Source organism: Falco rusticolus, chromosome 3, assembly GCF_015220075.1.
Source record: "Falco rusticolus isolate bFalRus1 chromosome 3, bFalRus1.pri, whole genome shotgun sequence".
NCBI classification, from domain to species: domain Eukaryota; kingdom Metazoa; phylum Chordata; class Aves; order Falconiformes; family Falconidae; genus Falco; species Falco rusticolus.
Genome location: NC_051189.1, coordinates 104011144 through 104030147, shown reverse-complemented (window position 1 = coordinate 104030147; position 19004 = coordinate 104011144). Strand labels below are relative to the sequence as shown.

Here is a 19004-nt window from a genome sequence, read left to right as displayed (position 1 = left end):
GGCCCACAGCCAGAATGGGGAGGGAACAGCTTTGCCAAGTTGACACTCTGTGAGAAAGCCTCAGGTCCTTCTCTCTTTCCATGTCTTATCCCGGAGCTTGCTCTTGCTCCCAAGGGCCAGGGTCAGCATGCTGGCCAGCACTGCCTTCCCCGACGCCGCTCCAGCCCAAAGCAGCCTCTCTCCCTCACATTGCAATGTTGGGTGCAGGATAAAAACCGCAAAGAGGTGGCCCAAGACACCAGCTCACACTCCTGTGAGTTTTCCTTTATACCTTTACCACATGGGTCTGAGCACCAGCTCATCTCCATCTGGGATTGCCCAAAACCCCACTTTTTTGCTAAGCACTGGTAAAATAGCTGGTTAAACCCTTAGTGGCAAGGTGGAAGTAGCTGATACAGTGGCATCCATCCTGCAGAAAGCCTGATCCCAGAAGTGAGAGGTGCAGTCGCACTTGCTCCCATGTCGAGCTCGGGCAGCTCTCACCCTTTCAGTGCTACCTCCCCAGCAGCAGAGGAAGCAGCGGTGGAGCGTGCTGGGGTAGGGGCAGTGGGAGCAGTGGGGGGAGCACACACAGAGGAGCCTTTGCTCCTGCCCTTGAGCCCCTGGCAGCCTCCCGGGAAGGCTGGGAGAGAAGCTCCCCCCGGCTCAGCCTGCCGGGGGGTGGGGGACGGGACTGCAAAGGGCTATGGGGAGGGCAGGCAGGTCGTGCTGTGGGGTAGAGGGGGGTGTAAGGGGTGGCTCAGCAATGCTCTGGGCTGCCTGCACCCCTCTGCTTTGCATATGAAGAAAAGCCCTGAAGGAAAGATCTGGGCCAGCACTTGGAAGCAGTTCCAGCGCTGTAGGGTGAGGGAGGCAGCTGCTTGGGCACTAGGATGGAGATGCCGCTGGTGGTTTTGTTGCTGTCCAGAGGGTTGAAGTGACCCTGGCACCGGTCCATGCTGTGACCCCAGGGTCAGGAGACTGCTGGTATTGCTGCCTTGCATTGCAGTAGTGTTACTGTGCCCCCGCTCAGGGCCAAGTACCTCATGTGTGAAATGATGTGCAAAGGCAGAACAGCCCTTACCCCAAAGCACTCAGGATGGGTTGGTGACTGCAGAGATAGAGCTGCCTGCTGGCTCAGAGATTTGGACACCCACACGTGACAGCTGTGACCTACCTGCGTGGATCACTGAACATCTAACATTACAGTGCAAAGCGCAACAGGCTTGCTGTAGAGACTCCCAACATGCACAAGTCAGTGTTAGCAAAGACTCTGCTCTTCCAGCCTTACGAAACATAGCTTTTTCCTTTCTCCTAGAGGCACCACACCAGCTGGATGGGAGGCTCAGGAGATGTTTGCTTCCCCTACACCCCTCTCTTACAGCCTGCAGTCCTGACTGCTCTAATACCATTACAGCCCTAATTCCTGGACATCTAAGACCCCTTTTTAGGATTGACATAGTTCTGCACATCAGGAGGAGGTTAAAAATCTAGGGAAACTGCTAACTTTCTGGCTATAAGTGACATCTAGTGGAAATGGCAGGAAAAATTAGTTCCACAGGTAAAATGCTGATGCGGTTGCATTCAGTTGTGAAACTGATTCCTATGAGCCGGAACTTCAGCCCAGCAGCCTCTTTTCAGGCCTTGTAAAAAACATAGAATAGCTCTATCTGTCTGGGTATGACTTGCAGAGAGAGAGCTTGGCATGCTTCGTTTGTCTCACATTGGTGAGCAACATGAAAAGTGAGGCAGCTGTGACATGACAATGGTCACCTGCCCTTACGGCTGCTGGTCCCAAGCCAGAAACACTTACAGCCACAACAGACCATGCACTGGTCTGGTATTACTGTGCTGGATTTAGGATTAAAACAATCCACCGGGGTAACTGCACTGCTAAGCTTCATGGCAGTTTAGGTCTTGCCTGTCCTCTGACAGCTATAGCAACTGCTCCTGGGGCTCCGACGGCCACAGCTTGTGCCGCTGCGTCCTCTGCCGTGCAGTGCTCCGGGGCAGGATGGTGCCTGCAGCCCCTTGGCAGCACCCCGAGAGGGGCAAAGCTGGAGAGTTGCAGAACCTGTCCCCAAGGGACGGTGAGCCCAGGGTTATGGACATGGAGCCTATCTGTGTCCTGTGCCTCTGAGGCAGCTGTGTGCCCTGCTTGCCCTGCCTGCTCTTGGCACTGAGGTGGCTGCCTGCTGCCATCCCTGCCCTGGCAGGAAAGGTCCAGCCAGCAGAATAGATGTGGCCTGCGGCTATTCTTGTGTAGAGCAAAGCCAAAGCTTGCACGGAAACCTGAAACCCAGTGAGACTTGGATTAGCAACCCGAAACTCAGGCCAGGATACAAGCCTTTTGGAAGAGCTTGGCAGAGTTTCAGGCAAGTGCGGGCTGAGTTTCAAGTCAGCTCAGGCTGACCTTTGAGTGAGCCCGCTGCTGGCTGCGCGGGAGGCATGGGCCTGAATTTTTAGAGAGCCTGGGGACTGAGTTTCAGGCAAAAAAAAACCCCAAAACACCAAACCAAAACAGTTAAAGGGTTTAGACAATAACAATGCAGACCTCTTATGGTTTGGGGGTGATAATTCCTAGCCACTCACCTGCCCCCAAACCAGCAAAACCAGACTGGTGGTTACAGCTTGGTTGCACTTTGAGTTTCAATGTAGACTTAACCCCTTCCTCAGCATAGAGTAACTGTTAAATTCTAGACTTTCTTTGGGGTAGATCTAAATTCCCTGTTTCCTCTCTCCCTGTCACAAGGCAGGTCTCATGGCTGTTAGCAGTGCAAGGTCAAAGCTGTACCCAAGCAGCTCTTGGACATGAAGAGCTGAGCTATCCACATGACAGTTTGTACCTTGCAGGAATTTATGGAAGGGGGGAAAATGAATCAAATCAGAGGAGATCGTAAGATGGAAAGGCTAGTCCCTTGAGAGCGGAAGACCAGAGTCCAGGGATCAGCCAGAGATAGGCAGACAAGGCCATGCTGTATCAGTGACCGAGGCTGAAGGATGATGATCAAGCCAAAGCGGAAGAAAGCATGAGAAAGTGGCTGCAAATAGAGCTGTCTGTCCCAGGCAGTGGGAAGCAGCAAGGGCCAATGACGTCTTGCTCCTGAAACTGCAGACGTATTTCTCTTCACATTATGGCTAGGGTTTTTTTTTTTTTTCCATTGCTTTTCCTGCAATCTCATCACTCTCTTCCTCCCCTAACAGGCAGCATGTGACAAGTCTATATCAGACCCACATTTCTCTGCGCTGTCTGCATTGTCTCAGCAGTGAATTCAGCCAAAACCCCCATACTCATGTTGGTTTAGTGCTGATTTTAAAAGCTCTGTGAAGGTAGAATTCTCCCATACAGAGTTTCCTGCATAGGAAATTGCTTATCTTAGAGTATTATTCTATATAGCTCTGATAGCTCCCCTCCCCTCTGCCGGTCTGTTGTGGTCCCTTTACACCAAGAGTAACAAATGTCAAGCCTGAAGCCACAGAAGGGGTCTTTATGCCCATGTAAATGCCCCTCTGTGGCACTCTTGGTTTTCTTGCCTCACTCCCTTTTCCATGCCCTTGATTCTGGCTCTTTCTCCCACACTGTGTCCTATGTCATCAGGCAGAGAAGGGCCTCATCTCCTGCTTTATTTCAGGCCCTTCTCTAATTACACGTTGACATTAGTTATTTATATAATGTCCTTAATAGCAAAGTGTCAATACTGGAGGTGCTGGGAGGTGGTGGAGAGGCCTGTGCCCGCCTGTCTGTAGCTGAGCTGGTCACATCCACCGGTCACGTTGGTCTGGAGGTGCTGGAGCAGCCCTGCAGCATCCCAGCATCTGGCACCAGTTCCTCTGGAGAGAGCTCTGGAGGGCTGGAGCCAGGTATCCCAGAGAGGCACAGGGTCACGCACCAGGTGCCAGAAGGTAATCAGAGACGGTCTGTTTGGGCTGCAACTGCTGGATGTCCTTCACAGACAGCATAATGTCCCTTCTGCAGCCTGCATGGCTTGGGGCAGCATGCCTTGCCCTTGGAGTCCACGCTGTGCTTATATGGTCCTCCCAGAGGAAGGCAGGGAAGTGCTAGCAGATGCATAATTTCCCCAAGGATAGTGTGTGGGCTTTACCCTGGACAGCTAAATAAATACTTGGATGTCTCCTGCACCGAGACTTGTTTGTGTCTCTGAGGCCAGGGTGGAACATGTGGTGGGGTGTGTATAGTTCCTGTTGGGTTTGGTGTGTGGCTGCTCCAGCACTGGCTTTAAATGCGACATTGATAATGCGGGCTGCCAGCTCTCTGCTGGCTTCCAGTTCCATCTCGCTGCCTCTGTCTCTTTTATGTTCTCTGCTGTGGTTCGCAAGGCAGAGTTTAAAGGTTTCTCTGACTAACCCTGGCTGCCGGACTCAAAGGGAAGGAAGTCGACTGCAGCCAAGAAAAGGAAGTCAGTTGGTTTCCCTTCTGCGTCTGCAAGCGCGTGTGAGGAGGGAGAGGGAGAAGGGTGTAGCCAGATCAGAAATGAGATAGGATGGGAAGGCAGCAGACCTCTTTCCTTCCATATTTTCTTGGCTTGACAAGCTCCCTGTGTGCGTCAGCCCGGAGCATGGAGAAAGGAAGCGTGTCCTGGTCAATATTTACCCGGTGGCGTGGGGCAGCACACTTCAGCTCCAGCTGTTGGTGGGCTACGAGCTTCTGGCTCACTCCTTGGCAGTGCCGTGCGGGAAGGCAGCCACGGCGGGGACCTTCATTCCTGCAGGATGGCAGGTGCTGGCAGGGCAGGGCAAGAGGCACTGCTGCCCTCCAGCCTGTGGGACAGGAGCTGGGTGCTGTTCCCCAGCCCCTTGGAGCATGCCATGTGGCATGGCCAGCACCCCAGCTCTGCTGGCACCCTCGAGGTGGACGCAGGGCACCTGGGTCCTGCTGGGCTCCCACAGCATCTACACAAGTGGCCATCTGCAGTTTGGGTCTACGGCAGCCCAGAGACACAAGGGGTGGCCAGAGTCTGGGGGCAGTGCTGTCCCCTCTGGGGGCAGCAGGGCCTGGGACTGGGCTTGGGCTTGCACTCACAGGCACAGTGCTGCAGGCAGCTACTTCAGGGCATCTATTTCTGAACCCTGGGACAGGGAGGGCATGCAGTAGGAGGCAGGCTCCAGCACTTGCAGGAGCTGAGGGCTATTTCTGGCCATGGTTGCTGACCCGCCAGGCAACCCTCAGCCAGTTGCTTCCCTGTAACTCCCTCATGCCAGGCTCACCCTGAGTCTCCAACCCATGGCTCCCTCTGCCACCTGCACCAGATGCTCCTGGGGTGCATGGGATGGCTGCCACGCACCACGCAAGGCTTGTCATAAGACCGTGATGCTGGCTGTGGTCCTTTGATGTGAATCTGCAGTGGGTTGGCAATAAGTGCCCTATGAGTACATAGACAAATGACACCCCAAGGCATGTTTCTGTCACTTTAGAAACGGGTAACCTGCAGACTGAGGCAAAGAGGTGGGTATGTTGTAAAAAGCCATCCAGATGTCATGCTGCGCCTTGTGCTAAAGGCTGGAGCTCTGGGGCCTGGGCCCCTTCCCTGCTGGTCATCCCACAGAATAACCCCAGGCAGAGGGCAGAACAGAGCAGTGGGCATCAGGTGTGGTCTCAGAGACCCCAGAGGCTGTGGGACAGAAACACATTGGCTGGCACCCTCACATCTTCCCCACCAGCTTCTATATATGGGCCTGCCCTCTCTGAACCCATCACACTCGGATCTCAAGTGACACACTGGGGAGGGAGGGGGAGGTGTCTATTTTTAGCCCCTGAATGGATCTGTGCTGGAGCCGAGCTCTCTGCCCCCATCAAGGGTACAGCATCATGTTGTGCTGGAAGGATTTTTCTGCGTGGCTCTTTGAATGGCTCCATCACTGGCTTAGATTGTGGTACAGGTAGGATGCAGCTTTGTGATTTCTCTGCTTCTTCTCCTACCGTTGGATCCCCTCTGCTGGTTTTGGGCTCTGTTGCATCTCCCTCCCGAGAGCCATGGGTATGGACGGAGCTGCCATGTCTGGCTGGAATGTCCTTGTTTGGACTGTGCTTCGTGCTACCTTCATGCATGATGCTGTGGCAGCAGGAATGCTCACGAGCATATCCCCCCCCCACTTTTTTAAAGGCAAAAGGAGTAGGGAAGGGGTATGTGAAGTGCAATACTGCTGTGCTGCTGTGGAGAGAATTCCACCCCATCTGTGCTGCTGTGCTCGGGGAGCAGAGGCAGAAGGGACCTGAGGGGGGTGGTAGTGGTCTCTGTCACTGCTGGCTGGGTTATGGTCCAGCACAACCATACCTGTCTGGCTGAGCCTGCCAGGAGCTGCCCTCACCTCTCACCATTTTCAGCTGGAAATGAGTGAGGATGAGTGAATGCCGGTGACAGGGAAGCAGGGCAGGAATCTGGGGGGAAGAGTTTGGGGCATATACCTCTGCTATGTCTGCTGATGCTGATACCCCCTCTTCATGCCTTGATCTCTCTGGCCCCCTCCTCTTGCTTTGCTGCTGCAGGCATGGACAACTTTGAGTACAGCATCCAGCTGAATGACAGGGACTGGGCTGAGTTCTTCTTGGCGTCGGAAGAATGCAACCTAGCACCAGCCGCCCTGGCCACGGCTGAGGAGCAGTGTCTCAGTGACATTGAACAAGGGGACGGCGTGCCGGGGAGGGACTGCCGTGCCAGCACAAATGGGCAGATCACAGTGAGGGTGGGCAGCAGGCCAGGGCCTGGCACGGGGAGCTCTGTCCCACGTGGGGTGCCTGGAGACGCCTCCCTGCGCTGGCCTGCTGGTGGGCATCTCTCCCTGCCGGAGCTTCTCTCGGGCAGCGAGGACGAAGCGGACCTGGGCTCGGTCGGCAGGTTTCTGTGTGAGAGCGACAAGCCCAGCTGCCCTTTGATTGCTCCAATGCCCAGCACGCAGGGGAGGCAGCCCCCCTGTCCCCCTGCAGCCACCCTCGCTGGCCCCACTGACGGCACAGCCGAGAGCAGCTCAGGACAGGACGCAGCATGTGAAGCAGCAGCACTGCAGTTGGCATCAGCATCGGAGAAAGGAGCAGCCAGCAACAGTCAGGCCATGGAGCCTCCCAGCCACCCGGCTGGAACGAGCGGCCCTGAACAGGGAAGGGATGCAGGAGGGCAGCAGCCCTATGGCAGCCCAGTGGTAGCACAACCGGGGACGCCAACGCAAGGCAGGTCGCTGGCACTGGCTGCCTCCCCAGAGGGTTCAGCGAGGAAAAGTCCTAGCAACACTTCCCGCTCGGAGTCTGGGCTACGGGGACCTCTGCGTGACCATCCCCCAAGCCCTGCCCTGGAGACTGCGCCCAGAGCGCCCAGCTGCCCAGCGCAGGAGGAGGCGAGCAGGGAGAGAGCGGCTGCCGAGCCGAGCTCCCCGGCTGGCTCCCCGGAGGTCGTGAGGCCCAAGGTGCCAGGACAGCTGAGAAAGAGCCGCAAGCAACGTGGAGCCAGTGCCACAGAGGCAGCCCAGAGGGACAGGGAGACTGCAGGGACTGCAGCGCAGGGGACCGTGGTACCCATAAAGGCACCTTTAAGCTTGCCACTGTCCTCACGAAAGAGCAAAGGGAAGGAGAAGGCAGCCAAGCCAGCTCCTGTGAAGCTGGGGAGCGAGGAGGCAGGGGAGAGCAAACGGTCAGTGCCCAGCCCTGGTGTGGATGAGGGTGATCCAGCCGCGGGCGCTCCCCCGAAGCAGAAGGCAAAGGAGCCAGGGGCACAGCCCCTGGGAAAGGCGAAGGCCACCAAGCATTCAAAGCCAGGGCAGGCTGGTGCCTTGGGTGTGTGTGACGATGTGCTGGCGATCCCTGCCAGTGAAGCCATGGCTCCTTTGGGAGCGGCATGCCAGGAGATACCAGGGAAGCCTCTCCCTCCCAAGAGTGTGGCAGCTTCTGGAGGAGATGCTGCTGACGGAGCTCATGGAGAGCCTGCAGCTGAGATCCCTGGGCAGCTGGCCCCCGCGTGCTTTGCAGCTGGGGCCTCTGCAGGGAGAGACACCCTGGACGTGAGTTGGCCTGAGATGTATGAGTATTTGTTCTGTGACTCCCAAGGGGAAGAAGAAGGAGTGGAGAACTCAGTGGAGGGGGAGAAAGCACCCTTGGAAAGGGAAATGTCCCTGCCTGAACTGTATGAATATTTTTTCAATGAACCAGAAGGAAACAGGAAAAAAGTCAAGAGTAAAGACAGGAGGCGAAAGAAGTTCAGCAGCTTGGACCACGCTCAGCTGCAAAAGGAGGACTCCAACTCAGCTCCAGTCAAAGACTCCCTGGTTATCTCAGTCCCTGAGGTGTATGAACACTTCTTTCCAGACAGGCCTGGGAACAGGGCAGGCTGGAGGCAGATTTTCTCAATCACTCCAACCTCCGAGGTGAGGAAGGCCGTAGGGGCTTTTAAGTCCTTCCTGCAAAGGCCAATGCATCTCATCAGAGGCCAGGCCCCTGCCCCCCAGTCCTTTGTGCAGAGAGGATCTGGAGAGAAGCTCCCCCTCGTCCCACTGGGAAGAGGCCAGGCACGGTCAGAAACGTTGGACATGGCCCTTGCACTGACAGGTAAAGCACTGCTACCCCCTGCCCGACGGCCCCAACTTGCTGCTGCGCTCAGGGATGTGCCTCTGCCTTGTGTGATCTCCCCTGCTCCCACTGCCCCTGGGGAAGCCTGGTAGCCAGCTCTGGCCCTGCCGCAGCCACCGCCACTCCAGCTGCAGCGGCCTTACAAATGGGAGCATTTTGGTGGGCTTTGCCAAGTGTAGCTGCTCTGAAATCACCCTCCTGGCATGTTCACCTTGCCACGCAGCAGCCCTGGGCTTTAGCAGGGGAAGCGCGGCTAAAGCCACCACCACGACATGCTGTGTCACATTGGCTCTCTCTTGCGATGCTCGCACTGTCCCTATGCCAAGCAAGTACTGCTGGCCAGACCCCACAGGCTGGCTCCCAGCACTGCAGGAGGCATGGACAGGGAATCTGGGTATATCCTGTGCATAACTTGCTTTTCTCTCCACAAACCCTGGTCCTGGAGCAGAGGTGGTCATGACAGAATGCATGCAACAGGCTGAAATTCACCCTGGCCGAAAGTCCCTGTCCTAGCTGATTCAGTTGTCCCCCCTGAATGCATATAACTTACTGTGGCTCTAATCTATTCTTTTGCCCTCTGACCAAGGAAAACGTACTGAAGTGGACAGCTGCACTGAACATGGCTGGTGCTATTGCAGGGTCTGGTAGAGACAGGAATCCCCTACCCCACCACCATCCGACTGCCTGCAGAACCACATACCTGTATTTCTGATGAGGGAGTGGGAGGCAGAGCAGCAAAATCCTTCTGTACCAAAGAACTCCTGCCCCTGAGATAAGGCAGTGGCTGCTGGGCTGCTAATCCATCTAATATCTGTGGGGGAAAGGGTGTGCACAGAGTGGGACATGTCCAAGGCTTCCAGCTGAAAGAGGTGTGTGGGGACTTTAAAACACATGCTAATGTCAAAAACACCCTTGACCTCAGAGGTTACCTGAACATTAACTGTTACTGGAGGAAGGTAAGAGAAACAGGAACGAAGGGACAGCAAGTCTGACCCACTAGGACAGCCAGCATATTTATCTTAAAGCTTATATGATGCTTACAGCCACAGCGCCTCATAGTTAATATTAAACCCAAACAATGAATGAGTCATCCCAAAGGGTGCCTCAAAATAGAGCTTCCGGTCTGTTTGCACAGAGAAAACCCCCTTTGCCATCATTGTAGATAATTAATAAACCCGTTTTAATTAAAAGCCTGATCAAATAAACATAGGAGCAAAAATAACCTACTCTTGCAACATGCCTTCAGGTTGTACCAGGCTTGGAACTCCAGCAAAGAAAAAAATGCAGAGCACTTAGGGCTGTCTCCCTCCCTGGACCTAGCAGGCAGCGGGAGTGAGGTGGGATCCAAGGAGAGATGCTGAGCACTGGTGCTTCTCGGGGGGCGTATGCTTGTCCTAGAGATGCATGTGCCTTGGTACATTGTCTTGCAGGAAGGAGACCTTTCCCAGAGAGACCTGCCTGCAGCCCTGGTGCATCAGCAGCCACCCCGGGAACTGCTCTCTCCTAAATCTACCCCCCAGACCCCCTTCCAGGCACCACACAGGGCTGCACTGGGAAGGTGGGCAGGAGGTGGTGAGGCAGGCAGAGGTCCTGGAAGCAGTGACACACTGGCTGTGCCTCTGAGGGCCATGGGTAGCATTAACAAATACTTGCCTTGGGCTCTTAACGAAGTGTAAAACTGAGCGGGGTGAAAAATGTGCCCCTCTCCTTAGGAAACATACCCAAGTCCTAAATAGACATGTTTGACCTGACCAATGTTGAAAAAAGGTCTTCTGGGAGGGTGAATGTGTGAGAAGGATGTATTTCTCTGGGAGTGCGAGGGACTCGCTGCCCTGACGCAGCTGGAGCCTGCTGTGGCAGAGGCGGTAGTGTAAAACCCCAAGCCTCATGCTCTTCTTCTCGCAGGGAGGCCTGAGGCTCCGCTGGCGCTGACCCACAAAGACATGTGCCTTGTCTTCTGTGCCTTTGCGTCCTGGGCAGTGAAGACCTCTGACCTGCAGTCTCCGGATGCCTGGAAGACCAGTACGTATGGTGCCCAGCCTGGCAGGAGAGGGGTGGGAAAGGACCCCATGGAAGTCATAGTGAGGAGAAAGGCAGGGATGCTAACACTAACACTCCCTGTGGGAAAATGCAGTCATTTTCCTGCTTTTCCAAACTGTCCCGTTACTTTCTAATACCTTCTCTCTCCTATAGAAATGGCAGCCCTGACTCCTACTCACTTAGGTTGTCCTTTCCCCACACAAAGTGGCTGCTGACTTGAACTGAACTGTAGGACAAGTCCATATTCCTGGCTTTGGCCCTGCTCCATCCAGCCTCTGACAGGGACCAGGACCAGTGTGTCAGAGGAAGAGAGACTTCTTTAGGATCCATGCTGGTTAGAAGCTGAACTGGTACCTTGAGGATGCAGGTTTAGACTCCCATCGTCTGAGCTGGGACAAACACATGCATTTTTCTAATGTGCTGTAAAGGTATAATCTTTTTTCTAAATACAGCTTAGCTGAAGTATTACCCTGGTGCACTGAGTCCTGCAAGTAAACGGAGCTCTGTCAGTTCCCCTCCTCTCCAACCACAGCACTTGGAATAACTGGTGGGGAGAGAGGAAGCTCAGGCAACACAAATTAGCCGAGCTGTGGCCCAAGGGGTGCGGGTCTCTGGGTGAGCAGGGCAGGGGACAAGTGAGTGCAGCAGTGCTGCCCTGGTGGCAGCAGCTGAGCGCAGGGTCCAGCCCGTGGGCACCGAAGAGCCCCTGCCATGGGGTGAGATGCCAGGGTCAGGGCTTCCCGCTGCTTGTCCAGGGGAGGAATGTTCCCCGCTAAGGTCACACAGGAAGCTGACACCCCGAGCTGAGAATAGCTCATTAGCTAAAGTTGCTCCGTGCAATCATCACAAGGAGCTTTTGGCTTGCTCCTCCTTGCCTTCTTAGTATTAGGTGGTAGATGTGGCCTTAGAGAGGGTGTGAAAAACGTAACGGCCTTGTGCCCTCAGGATTGCATAACCCAGCGTGCAGTAAGCACCCAGGTGAGGAGGGGAGGCCAGAGACAGCTTAACGTCCTGGGCAATTCTTTTTTGGCATTTTAGGTTCTAACAAGCTAAATTTCCCTGTCTATGTCCCAGGCTCTAACACATAAACCAAAATCAAGTCTGAATTTAAACTGGGAAATCCAAAGGCATGGCTTGGGTTCCCAGTTTTGCTTGGGCACAGATCAGGGGGTTTTAACCTCTTTTATAAGCCATGCTAAAAATATTAGCTAAAAGTACAGAGAAGAGCTTGATTCTGTGTATCATCTCCATTAGTTATTTTTTGTATCTCTACATTTTCTGATTCTGCGTTTTGGGTATTTTCTGCTTGGCTGGGATCAGAGTATCCACAGATAACCCACAAAATTATATTTTTCTTGGCATATTCCTGGTCCAAACAGAAGTAGAAAATGAAGGGACTGTCCTGAAACCCTACTGTGGCTTTCTCATCGAGATTAGACCCACTAGATCTCCATATGAAGCTGTATATCTAACCACCACTCATCTCTACCACACGCATGAAGTCTATGTTGTGTTTCCCTCAAAAGCAGCTGTTTCTTGTGAAATGGTGGTGTGATTCCTGTGCCCAGACTATAGGACTAGATGTAGTTGGCCAGGCTTTGGACAGCTCAGGAGTGAATGCACTGGGAACAAGGATGGTGGGGTGGGGATGAAAAGCAAAGGCAGGAAGGGACTGAGAAAGGGAGGGGAGTGACACACACACCCACACACCCCAGGACCTGTGGTTTACAGTGAGCCACATAACTTGTGATCTTCAAGTTTGGAGAAAGACCATCAGGTTTGGAATCACAGAATCATTTAGGCTGGAAAAGACCTTTAAGTTCATCAGGTTCAACCGTTAACCTGGGACTGCCAAGCCCACCACTAAACATGTCCCTAAGCACCACATCTACACATTTTTTGAATGCTTCCAGGGGTGGTGATTCCACCAGCTCCCTGGCTTTGGAAGAAGCACACAGACTCATTCTGGAAATGTGCTGCGCTCTTTTCCAGTGTTCCTGGCAAGTTTTGGCACGCTTTCTGCTATCCGCTACTTCCGAAGGCAGGTCAGAGAAGGACACCTCCGGACCTAGCCCAGCACAAAACCAGAGGTGCTTCCCAAGGACATGCGAGGACGGTGGAGGCAGAGGCCAGGGACTTTGTTCTTGGGCATCGTGAGGAGCCTGGATCCCAGCACCAAAACTTCTCTGGACCCATCCCTAAGGGGACAGGATGTCACAGGAAGCAGGACCCTTCCAGTGATAGTCATTTACAGTACTGTAGGCAGTTTGTACCTGAAGAGGAGCCCGGCGTGGGCTGGCTCTGTTCTTTCTTTGCACACTTCTTGCATATTTGTCCTATCTCCTAGGAGTAGTCACACCATCAGTTGCAGGGTCCTGCTTGTCCATCCTCCCTGCTGAAGGCAGCTGGTGGCAAAGGAAGGCACTGAGGGGGCAGAGGGAAGAGAGAGCAAAAGAAACCAGGAAAGTGCTTTGTTCCTATGAAAGAGCTGGGATATCTGTGAAGGAAGAGAGGAGAGAGCTTTGGGGAAGAGCTGTCTCTGCCCAAACATGGTGCTTTGCTAAGCATGTGCTGGCTGTGTGTGGCTAGCTGGGCAGCAGCTAAAGGCAACAGAGGGGCCACTCGCTTGGCAAGGGCCAAGTCTCCCATGACCAGTTTGGCTCACTGCAGGAGGACTCATCCTCTTGGATTTCACTCCAAGAAGTCATGGCTCGGTCTAACAGTTCAGGAGGCTGAGATAGGGTTTCTGCTGCATGTGGCCGCCTTCAGTCCCGCTGAGCCAGAGCCACAGATGCGGTGCCTGTCCCTGCGGGTGAGGAGCACCCACTGCAAGGTCACATCCCACTCCCATAGGCAGAGGACAGGCAAGTATCATGGAGCCAGGGCCAGGGGAAAGGGTGGCTGGGAAGGGCCCTGCAGGAGGCTGCGCAGGACAGAAGAGGCTGCAAGACCAGCAGGGAAAGGGGCCGAGCACCGGGGAGCCTCAGGAAAGAGCCCTGACAAAGACAGGAGCATGTCGGAGAGGAGAAGGAAAAGGTATGTGTACATGTATGGCTCTGACAATCACCAGATGAAGGGTCTATATATACAGCTTGGTCCCTCCGCTGCCTCCCATCACAGAGACATAAAGTGGGCTGGGAAGAGATGTTGGGTGAGGAGGTGCTGTGGCTGGGTGTGTAACCTGTGGGGCTGGAGAGGGCTGGAGCGGACCCAGAATGGAAAGTGCGGTGAAAAATTAAAAATAAGTGGTTCTTCCCAGTTTCTAGTGCCTTCTTGATCACTAAAGGGCATTATTAATGAGGGGGTTTCTGCACTTCCAAGTCTGGTAACAGCACGAATGTGAGATTTTTTAAGCCCTTAGGGACCAGATCCACAAAGGTACCGGGGGAAACCTGCCCAGAATACCTGTGTGGATCTGCTTATGAGCTTTATAGGAACATTGTGGCAATGTTTGCCTTATGAAACCAGAGAGGAGAGGTTTAGCTCTTCCCTTGCAATGCAGAGTGCCATGCAATTTTAATGTGTGTAGAGTTGTACTGACAACCATGTATTATTGCTGATAAGAAAGAACACTGTGCAATTGTACAGTGAGATATGTAGCAGGAAATAGCAAGAGAGAGACGTACAGGCTCTGTATGGACTATACCAGCTGCGTATCCAGTTAAGAGGAGTTTTGTGGAGGAGGAGAACAGATAAAATATGCTGGAAGCTTCTAATAAAGATCTATCTCATTTAATATTTTTGTGTACATACTTCTGTCTATATTGTTTATGTGTGAAACTGTTGAATGAGTACTGAGTTTTAAAGAATGAGAAACCAGTCCATCATGTGTCTGTTGATACAAAAATGTAGGGGTTGATGTGCTGGCTGAGGAGCCCTGAGGACAGCGTATGCAGGGAGATGGGCTGCTTCTCCTCTTCTTTGGCTCAGTCCCCATGCCTACCTGAGACACATCTTGTCTGTCACATGTAGCTAATGGCCTGATCCAGTGAGCTCTGCCCTCTCTTCCGTCTAAAAAGCACTCAGGACTCGAGCAGAGTCCCACTCCTGACAACCCTCCAGCCATCTCCTCCTGGGACCCCCCTGAACAGACCAGCGAGCACAAGTCAATGCACAGCAGCAGCTCCCGGCTTCCATCCATTGATCCTCATCGCCTCTGACCTCTCCAGCCCCCTTGATGCAGCCAAGCTCTCCAGCCTGAGCTGCATCCAGGAATGCCTGGCACTGCAGCCTCAGGCCCTGGAAGATGTGCCCGGCAGACCTCTCCATCCACTGAGCAGGAGCACGGGAGGCACAGGGGAGGCTGAAGTGTTCACATATGCTCAGTTTTACTGTTTATCCAGCCATAATCCATTAAGCGCTCTCCGCGATCTCAATGGCAGGTGGAAATACAGCAGCCTTGGCATGGTGGGTGGGTAATGGGGGAACAGCTGGAGGAATCAGGCAATTTCATTATGCGACATTTTCCTGGGAGACTGTCACACGGGGCTGAGCAAAGCAGAAAAAGGTCAGAGGAGGGCAGCAGACAGGTTTGCTGAAAGGAAAGGGTCTCTGGAACTGCCAGCTCCTGTCTCAAGGGGCTCTGGCTCTCCCTCCCTAGTTCCTCATGCAGAGTGAAGTCCCCAGGGTAAGGGACACAGCTAAATCCTTGAACGGTCAGTGCTGACTTCTTGCCTGGTTTGAATTTTTCAGATTTTGTGTTTTCGAGCTTTGTCACACAAATCTGGAGGAAGTAATGTTTTCCCTTTGTTTTGCAGGTGCAGGAACATTTCGTTCCCTCTCAGCCATGTACAGCACTCCCAGGTGCGGTGCCATTCTGGCAGTCAATGAACGATTGTGCTAAAAGTCACTGAATTTAATCCTGGGCAAAAAGGTTGGGAAAGCTGTTCTGGTTTATCTCAGTGTCTCAGGGATTAAAAAGTTGGTCTGTAGATCTCACCGGAAGATTTCTGGCCAGAAACCATAATGCTGAAAACACTTATGATGATATTAGCCCCACCAGGGAGGTCTGAATGGGGGCAGGGCTCTGTGCTGGGATGTGACGAGTCTGCATGTACCCATGTCAGCTGGCTCTTTTCTAAGCAATGTCCTTGCTTTGGAGACCTCATCTTCCCAGGGGAAGTGGTTTTGGTCTCAGCTGCTCCCCACAAGCCAAAGCTGCAGACATTTGCTGCAATGGGAGTGCTGCTGTTTCAGCTCACTGCTTGGGCACCCTGTGAGGAATGAGGAAGCTCAGTCAGTTGAGGCTGGGCTGGAGAACTTCGCGGTGGATGTGTAGGTGCTAAATCACCACTGGGAAGAGACTTGCTCATCCTCTCCTGCCACCATTGTTTGAAGGCTCTGTGCAAGATTTTTGCAGGAAGCCAGCTCATTCCACTGCTTGCAGGCAGTCAGGCTACAGTCGGAGACTACTGTCAGGTTTTGTGAACTACACGGGGCAGGCATGGCACTGACGGGAGGCTGCAGGAAAGCTGTTTTGCATGCCGGTAGTAATACCAGATACAGTTCAGAAAGGAATCAGATCTAGATGTTGCAAGAAGCAGGAATGGTAGGTCATGCTCTGTACCCCCAGTGCTCTGGTCCATGGGTGAGCTGCACTTGGGGCGGGAAAAGCTGCCTCCTGGTGGTCCTTGACCTGCTTGAGCTGGGAAAGGCATGGTAGCACTGAGTCTCAGTTTTCCCACTCAAGGGACATCAGGTATCTCACTCTCTCAATGCCTCTATCCTACTGTTCAAAAACTCATGCAAAGTTTCTACCCAGAAGAGTTCAGTACTTATATTATGCTGGAGATAACAAGGTGCCTGTCACCTCTCCCAGCAAGTGCCCTTTGCCTGTCTGTGATAATTGGTGTCCGATCCTTTAGAGCTTGGGCTTGGAGACATAAATGGGATTTGGCACCTCCCCCTGCTAAAAGTTACCAAAGCTGCCAGATGATCCATCAGGTTATAGGTGCATTTCACACTCCTTTTCATCTCTACTGGAAGAAGTGGATGAGGTAAATATTTCAGAAGATAGGTATTTTCAGCGCACTGCAGAAGCTAAAGGAATTATGAAAGATCTTGTTGGTATCAGGAGATCAGGTCTGGGAGTGTCTACTGTGCTCAGTCAAGCAGCAACATCTCTAGTGTCCTTCAGGAAAACCAGCCTGGACTTGCTGGCAATTTTAATGCTTGGTTTATTCTCCGACCTTTTAAGCTCTCTCCTCTCCCTCCATGGCTAGGTCATCTTGCCTGTATCTCACCCTGGAGGGAGGAGCTGCGAGCTCACCATCTTTTGCAATAGCAGCAGCCACCACAATAGAAACGACCTTTTCAGCGCACCCTTGCTACTGTGAGATTTGTTTTCCCTTCACCAAAGAGAGTGGCAGTGCTGGCGGTGGGACCCGTGCCATCCAACCCCACTTCTCTGCCTTGCACGTAGCTCCCACATCTGACACCTTGTCTTGCCAAGCAGATGAAAAAGTCAGGCAGGTGCACCCTCAAGAACTGCCTCCGTATTTCATCTGGCCTTGATACATCACGTGCCACTCGGCTGCTGGAGTCCCAGCCTGGAAGAGGGCTGCGGCTCGCTCTCCTCCCTCTTCTGCAGCCATCAGTTTTGCTGGAGCAGTTCCTTCACTCTTATTTTTGCTTCACCTCTCCGTAATAAAACTAGAGCAAAGCTTCCCGCGGACGTTCCTGCTAGGCCATTTCTGAGTCATGACCGTCTTCTCCCCGCACTTCAAAAATATTTCTGATGGCTGGTGGTGCTGTGCCAGAGGCGGAGTGCAGCCCCGGCGGGCGGCAGGCAGAGCAGAGGGAGCAGTGACCTCCCTCTGATCTGGGACTGACAGAAGCGCCAGTTGCTTCAGTCCGAGCGTGGCTTTCTCTGGTGGCTTCCCCCACCCACAGGGCGGTGAGGGAGTTGCTCATCACAGACGAGGGCAAATCCTGCACATCCTCAGCTCCTCAGGGGACCAAGAGCTCTGCAAGGGAGGCGCTGGGTTTTCTGAGCAGGTTTTCCGAGCAGGTCCTTCTCCAACGTCAGCTGTGGTTCCAGGCAGCCACTCATAGGCAGCTGACAGGAAAAGACACGTTCATACAAAATGCCCACCGAGGAATTCCCAAACCTCAAATGTCTTTGTAAAACACAACAAGAAGATTGGCACATCCATGCACAGCAAAGGAGAGGGAGCCGGCCAGGTGGGCTGCTCCATGGCAGCTACACCGTGTCTTCACTCATGGGTTTTTTTTCTCCAAACTCCTGAAGCCAAAGGAGCAGGTCACAGGCTCCACTTTCTTTTTCTAAAAACACCTCTCTGCTGTTTATTCTTTGAGCAAAAGAAGTTTGAAAATGTGGCTTGGAAATCAGAAAGCAGAGAGAAATACAGCAGTGCGTGGTGTTTCAATAACTGCTCTGTTTTTCTGGCCACGGTTTCAGAAGGGGGGACCTGATTCAGGACTTTTAGTACTTGGAGGGAGCAGGGGGGTGGAGAGATCATTTGTCAGAGAGTGATTGTTGGCAGCTAGTATCATCTCGTGCCTTTCATCTGCCTCTGTGAATAAAGATGCAGCTATGCTGTGACCAAGCTGAGCAGTGGGATGTGTATGGGCTTGCTGGCAGCTCCAGAGCACTGGGCCTGCAGTTTGCGGTGACCTGGTTCAGATCATATTTTTTCTGCAGCCAGTCTGTGAAGGACGAATTTATTTTTCCAGGAAATGAGAGGTATTTTGTGTGTTTACAGGTACTACAGTTGCCATTTTAATGCAACTTGTGCTGAGACGTCTAATGCCACTTTAACTAAACCCTCTACTTTTAAAGCCTAAGAGAAATGTGTTGGAGGAAAAGCTGGGGTTTTCACGGTCCCAAGGCAGGTGTCCACGAACACAGCTCACAAACACAGCCCTGTTCCCACCTGCTACAGAGCCGCCTGGGTCAACATCTGGATTGGAAACCATCAGCAGAAAACCAATGGATGGCAAAAGTGATGACTCAAGTGGGAAACCAGGTTGTGCTGGGGAGCCTGGGTGTGGGTCTTGGCCAGTCTGATGCTTATGGGGCTGGTTTGAAAACATTTTAGGGCTTGTGTACACACACATAAATGGCTCTGCATTGATTATACCGGCCTAGCAAAACTGTACAACCTTCTAAAGTAGGGACAGACAGAGGGAAAGCAGGAAGAACTGCTGCTCCTAGGGGAGCTAAACCCAGCTGGGAAAGGGTATAAGTGAAACTCCTTTAGCTGCTTGTATGGCAGAGGCTATGTAACCATTTCAGTGGCAGTTTGTTAGCACAATCTTTAATTGCTGCTGGGTAGCAGTGAAAAAACAGCAGGGAGCAGGCATTAGTGGTCTACAGGACGGCAGCATTCAGGGCGGGGACACTCAGGTCCTGTGTACAGCCATAACCCCACACTCTCCGCACAAGCCCCTG

At 53.2% G+C, this 19004-nt stretch overlaps 1 protein-coding gene across 1 annotated transcript; it reads left to right on the top strand.

The window, feature by feature from the left end:
- The first annotated feature begins 5784 nt into the window (after positions 1-5784).
- On the top strand, positions 5785-14306 carry PERM1 (PPARGC1 and ESRR induced regulator, muscle 1). The gene is made up of 4 exons (XM_037382311.1): positions 5785-5877; positions 6485-8530; positions 10457-10573; positions 12584-14306. Exons 2-4 carry the CDS (start codon positions 6487-6489, stop codon positions 12661-12663), a joined length of 2241 nt encoding a protein of 746 aa, XP_037238208.1. The 5' UTR covers positions 5785-5877; positions 6485-6486; the 3' UTR covers positions 12664-14306.
- Positions 14307-19004: the final 4698 nt, after the last annotated feature.

Excerpts from the sequence above, each read along its gene's own strand:
- PERM1 (XM_037382311.1), top strand. The coding sequence starts at position 6,487 with ATGGACAACTTTGAGTACAGCATCCAGCTGAATGACAGGGACTGGGCT. Across the intron at positions 8,531-10,456 it reads CATGGCCCTTGCACTGACAG|GGAGGCCTGAGGCTCCGCTG; the intron begins GTAAAGCACTGC and ends TTCTTCTCGCAG. Across the intron at positions 10,574-12,583 it reads TCCGGATGCCTGGAAGACCA|TGTTCCTGGCAAGTTTTGGC; the intron begins GTACGTATGGTG and ends GCTCTTTTCCAG.